At 62.3% G+C, this 6,024-nt stretch overlaps 1 protein-coding gene across 1 annotated transcript; it reads left to right on the forward strand.

The window, feature by feature from the left end:
- The first annotated feature begins 274 nt into the window (after positions 1-274).
- Positions 275-2,519, forward strand: LOC136501801 (transcription factor TGAL10-like). Its single transcript, XM_066497336.1, is given in 5 exon segments — positions 275-507; positions 626-752; positions 827-876; positions 991-1,506; positions 1,509-2,519. Coding segments are annotated over 5 exon segments (1,044 nt in total). The 5' UTR covers positions 275-324; the 3' UTR covers positions 1,677-2,519.
- The last annotated feature ends 3,505 nt before the right edge of the window (positions 2,520-6,024 follow it).

Genomic DNA, 6,024 nt, shown 5'->3' on the forward strand with positions numbered 1-6,024 from the left:
GCGCAGCCATAGCCCCCACCAAGTCCCTGCCAGCCGAGGCGAGCTCACCGCCGACGCCATGGCTCTCGTAGCCAGTGAGTAAGTGACCACTAGCCAGTCCGTCCGTGCCATGCCGTGGCGTTCGCCGCCTCTTCTACCCGTCTCATCGGCCCGCGTAATAACCATCCCCACGGCCTCGCTCAGGCTTGATTTCTGGTGGAGACAGACGCTGCGGGCGCGCTGACATGTTCTTGCTTGTTGTTCCTGCAGTCGCCTGCAGCCGCTGGCGACGAGCGGCGCCGCGCCCGCCGCTACGTGACCTCGGGCCCCGTCGGCGGCGGGGCCATGGGGATCTACGAGCGGCAGCGCCACCTGGTGGCGGCCGGCGTGTGGGGGGAGCCGTTCCGGCCCGACGCCGACGCCGTGGCCCTGCCCCTGGCCGCGGTCGTCCCCACGGTCACCGTGGCGACGACGCCGGCGCCGCTCGACGTCGTCGAAGCAGAGGAGGTCAAGTTCGGCAAACGCCTGGTAATAATTATTCAAGCGCCCTCCCGTGACCCCTGTGTGCTGCATCGCAGCTCGATGCGATTCTCCGTCTCCTCATGGATTCAGATAATCATCACTGGTGGGCCGTGGTTTGTTGTAGTTGCAGGCACAGCAGGACGACGTCGCGCCGCCGGTGGAAGAAGAAGCGCCGCCGCCGTCGTCGGATAGCTTCGGCCACGACGACGACGCCAGGCCAAGAGACAAGGTGAGACGGACCCGACTGATGAGTGATGACTCGGATGAATTATCCGCAGGCACGATCCTCGATCGCTGATCTTTGCCCTCGCTCTGCTTTGCCTAGATTCAGAGACGGCTCGCGAGGCAGCCCGGAAGAGCCGGCTACGGAAGAAGGTCAGCAGCGTCTCAGCTAAGAGCGAACACTCATCGCGTGCCAAGTAAATCATCAGTCGAATCAGCTCATCGCTCATGATTGATGCTTTTGTTCCATCCATTGATACGACACAGGCGTACATCCAGTATCTCGAGACGAGCCGCATGAAGCTAGCGCAGCTGGAGCAGGAGCTCACCATGGCCAGGCGCCAGCAGCACGGCGCGTACGGCGTGGGAGGAGGAGGAGTCACACCGCCGCCGGAGGCGGCGGCTCCCGTGGACCCGCGTGTGGCCGCGTTCCAGCTGGAGTACGCGCACTGGGTGGAGGAGCAGGGCAGGCAGGCGACGGAGCTGCGTGCGGCGCTGCAGTCGCACGTGCCGGACGTGCAGCTGCGCGTGCTCGTCGACGCGGGGCTGGCGCACTACGGCTCGCTGTTCCAGGCCAAGGCGCGCGCGGCGCGGTCCGACGCCTTCTTCGTGCTGTCCGGCGTGTGCCGGGCCCCCGCGGAGTTTTTCTTCCTCTGGATCGGCGGGTTCCGCCCCTCCGAGCTGCTCAAGGTGCTGGCGCCGCAGCTGGACCCGCTCTTGGAGCTCCAGGCCGCCGAGGTGCGCAAGCTGCAGAACACAGCGCGGCAGCTGGAGGACGCGCTGACGCGCAGGGCACGAACAAGCTGCAGCAGACGCTCGTCGAGACCCTCATGACCGTCGACGTCTCGCCGGACGGCGCTGCCGGCGGGGGCGGGTACGCGGCGCAGCAGATGGCCAGCGCCGTGGGCAAGCTCGCCGACCTCGTCGACTTCGTGGACAAGGTGACTGACTAGCCAGTTGCCACTGAGCAGCAGGCGAAACCAAAATCTTTGGCATTGGCACGCTCGATCGGTGTTCCGTCGCCGGCGAATTTGACGGTCGGCTCGTCGTTGGTCCCGGAGGAAACCAATCCGGGCAGCTGGCGGTGGAGTCCCTCCTCCGGCACGACGTCGACGGGGTGCGCGGCGTGGTACCGCCGTGCGTCTCCTTCGCCATCGCCACGCAGGGGCGCCGCCACCGGTGCGGCGCTGGGAGGCCGCGCGGCGGCACCGGCACCGTGGCCGCTAGCGCCGGCTATCTGCCGACGGAGTTCCTCCGGCAGGTCCTCGAAACGGACGACGGCAAAGGGCTGGTAGTAGCCTGCGCCGGAGGGCAGCGGCTTGGCTCGCACCACCAGGCGGCCCGCTTCGACCCCGCCGTACGCGCTCGGCATCGCCTCCAGACGCGGACGCGCGCGGTCCTCGAGGTCCCCGCGCGCTCCGGCGGCCGTGCCAGCCTCGGGCATCATCCCCTGGGCCATGCTGTTCGTGGCTTCGTGCAGTGGGAATGTGGGGGTGCCTGGACTCTGGAGACCCGGGGACGGGGAGCAGTGGCCAGTGGGGGCTGTGGGGCGTGTCTCCGTTTGGTGCGGCGGCCGTAGCCTTTATGCTTTCTCGGGTGTCGTCAGGTGACGGTGACGCCGGATCCGGCCGGCCGCAGCGTACGACTTTTCTGCGCCGTGGTCGGGGGGAGAAGACTAGGCAGCTATTGGTATTCTGGTTGCTGGTCGGCGTGCAAACGTGGCAGCTGGATGCCTTGGCGCGTGGCGTGGCTAGTTGGCTTTATCCGTGGGATCCTGACCGCGTGACGCCACCAATTACCAAAGCTGGGTATCGAGCGAGACTTGCTAGTCCACTGGCAACGTCGATGTCGGCTTTGTTCGGCTGGTTTATAGTGCAGCACGAACACCGCATGCATGCATGCATCCCCCATTGGCCTATTGGTGTGCCCATCGTCCGTTCTTATGCTGCGCTTCCATTCAATTCCATGCATGCTTAAAAACATCCCAATCACCCATCACTACCCAACACTATACACACACACACACACACATAAACAGCTTCCTAGTGATGGCAATGGCTTTGTTGCCCGTGGTGAGCTTCCCCAGATGGCTCACACACACACACACACCCAACACTATACACCCACGCTGACTTCCCCAGATGACTCAAGACGTATTAAAAGGTCTCGCCCGACTCAAGGCCGTGGGCTCCGTCTCGTCCGACCTCAAGGCCGCGGGCTCCGTCTCACCCGGCCCCTTTGAGTGCGGGGCTCCGTCTCGCCCGACACCAAGGACGCGGTCGTTGTCTCGCTCGACCTCAAGGCTGCGGGCTCCGTCTCGCCTGACCCCTTGGGTGCGGGCTCCACCTCGTCTGACCCCAAGGATGCGGTTTCCGTCTCGCCCGACCTCGAGGCCGCGGGCTCCGTCTTGCCCGACCCGTTGGGCGCGGGCTCCGTCTCGCCCAAGGTCGCGGACTCCGTCTCGCCCGACCTCGAGGACGCGGGTTCTGTCTCGTCCGACGAGGACCCATACCACCGCCAACCACTCCCGGTCCAAGCGTATGGGCCTGGGTCAAAACTCTGACGCCAGGGAAGAGGCTAGCACGCCTCGATGTAACACGTGGCCATGACGGGCTATACCTGGGGATTCACATCAAGAACAGTGTCGGACGTGACGGTGCTGTTCTGCCTAACCCTCGTACGAACGCTGACAGGCGCGTCAGTTCACCACGACGTCCGTCGGGACGGAGTGGAACGCCATGACCGACAGATGACGCCTACACATGGCGTCAGTGACGAACAGGGCCACAACATGGAGCCATCCCTGTTGACATCCACAGGATCAACAGGACCCGCAAGAAGGAGAAGGACCCGGCAACCCTGAAAGCCTTCTTCTCTCTCTCGTTCTTCTACTTTTCCTCCTCTGTAACTCGCGCTTTCCCTTCGCCTATAAAAGGAGAAGCAGGGCGACTTGCGCTGGGGGGCAAAAAAAACACAAGAGCACAACACGAGCACACGACTGAGCGGCAAGCGAGCTCTCAACACCTGTTCACTCCTTGCACCAGAGACTTGGGATCCTCTTCCTTTCTCGCCTGTTTGTAACCCCTACTGCAAACCAAGTGTCGGTAACACGAGAAGCAGCGAACTAAACGTAGGGAAATTTCGCCCGAACTAGTATAAACCCTTGTGTCCTCTAAGCACACCATCCGACCTAGACGCGCAAATACAAATTTACTCATCGGTGGTCCGAAAACACCGACATACCGACAGTTGGCGCGCCAGGAAGGGGCTTTTTGAGCGTCTTGATGTCCACATCAGTCCTCGGATGGCTAGTCATGGCGTCCGCTGGGTCTCGGGTGCCCACATGCGCTTCGAGAACCTAGACTTCATCGTTACGACGAAGGGAGAGTTGGCGCAGTTTCCCGTCGCCCCTAGCCTCGACGCAATCGCCGAGGCGCTTGAGGAGCTGCAGCTGCACGCACCGGAGGCCCGCGCCCCGGGAGCGACTAGCTCCTCGGCTTTGATTACGGGAGGCTAGAGCACTAGCTCAGCGCCTTCCTAGGACCCCGACCGTCCTAGGAGGACTTGCGTCGCCTCACCTTCTTGTTCGCTAACGTCATGACGCAGCTTGCCGGAGGAGAACCGCTCTCCCCGGAATACCTCATTCGGAGCGCCTCGATAGCGCTCCTGTTCGGTCTGCGCAATGCCGTAGAGACCGTTGGACACCTTGTAGCGCAACGTATGCCCCCATCCCCTACGAACGATGAGTTCATAGGGATGACCGAATACGTTGTGGAATCTTTCCATGACCTTCTCGCAGAAAAATTGGAGTCGCCCTCCGACTCTGACTCCAGCAGGGGGAGCCATCACCCCTCACGAGAATGTTTCATGGCAGGTACCCCCGAGGGATACATCGAAAGCATCTACGAGGGAGGGGCTACCCCAATAGATGAACTCGATGACGAGGTCGAGGGGGATGCAGGGGCCCCACCTCACCTAGGGGTAGAGCAGCTGAGGGCGCGACACCAAGAGCTCGAAGAAGCACGACTCTAGCTCGAGCAGGAACGCGCGGAGCTCGAGCGAGAGATCGAGCGCCATGGAGACGGTGGGCATGCACGCGTCGTGGCCCACAACATGAACTGGAGGATCATCGAGGACAATGAAGCCCTCCCACACTTCACCCGGGCAAGCTAGAACGTCGCAGCCACGGTGGCCTTGCTCCAGGGGCTTCCGGAGCCCACGACACCAGAGGATCGTCGGGCCCATCGTGAGATTCGCACGCTACTCGAGCGTGCGGCGGCATAGCAGGCTAAAAGCTCGCTGTCTCGACGACATGAGCTCAACGCCAACCAGCGCATGCCCTCAGAGCAACCTGACAGGGATGTGTTAGTCCACCAGGCGCAGCGAGGCGACAGGTCGCGTGCTATAGTCCCAGTGCATGAGCGTCTCGGCCTCCACTGTGACGCGCGCAACACCCTGGATGCCCATAGGAGTGCCCGCAGCGATGAGAGGGAGGAGGCTAGCCGCGACTACCACCCTTGTCGTGGCGGATGCTATGATAGCGGTCAGGACCGAAGCCCGAGCCCCGACTTGCTGGGACCTCAGGCCTTTGGCCAACACATCCTCAATGTCGTCTTCCCACCGCGGTATCGACCACCGACCAACATCCTGAAATACTTCGGGTAAACAAAACCCAGACTGTGGCTCGAGGATTATCGGCTTGTTTGCAAAGCCGATGGAGCGGATAGTGAGAATTTTATTATCCGCAACCTTCCATTGTTCCTGGCCGATTCAGCGCGAACGTGGTTGGAACACCTTCCGCCCAACTGAATCCAAAGTTGGGCGGACCTAAAAGAGATCTTTGTGGGAAACTTCCAGGGCACATACGCGCGTCCTGGGAACCCATGAGATCTCCAAAACTGCCGACATAAGTTCGGGGAAACTCTTCGTGGGTACATCCGGCGCTTCTCCCAGCAGTGCAATGAGCCGCCCAACGTCGCTGACGCCGACGTCATAGGAGCTTTCCTGTCCGGGACCACCTGCAAGTCCCTGGTTATGTAAGGGCCCGCGAACCACCAAGGAGCTTCTCGACATCGCCACCAGCCATGCCTCAGGCGAGGAGGTGATCGGGGTGATTTTCGACCGTCCTAAGGGCAAGGCGAAGTGAGACGAGGACGTCGACGAAGGCGCCTCCAACCGCCCCAACAAGAAGAACAAGCAGCGGTGCGAGGGCTCGCTCATGGCCACTACCGATAGCAAGGGTGGTCGAAAGCCCACCAAAGGTACCTCGGACCACTTCGAGAAGCTGCTCGAAGGGCCATG

Source organism: Miscanthus floridulus, chromosome 13 (genome assembly GCF_019320115.1).
Source record: "Miscanthus floridulus cultivar M001 chromosome 13, ASM1932011v1, whole genome shotgun sequence".
Taxonomy (NCBI): domain Eukaryota; kingdom Viridiplantae; phylum Streptophyta; class Magnoliopsida; order Poales; family Poaceae; genus Miscanthus; species Miscanthus floridulus.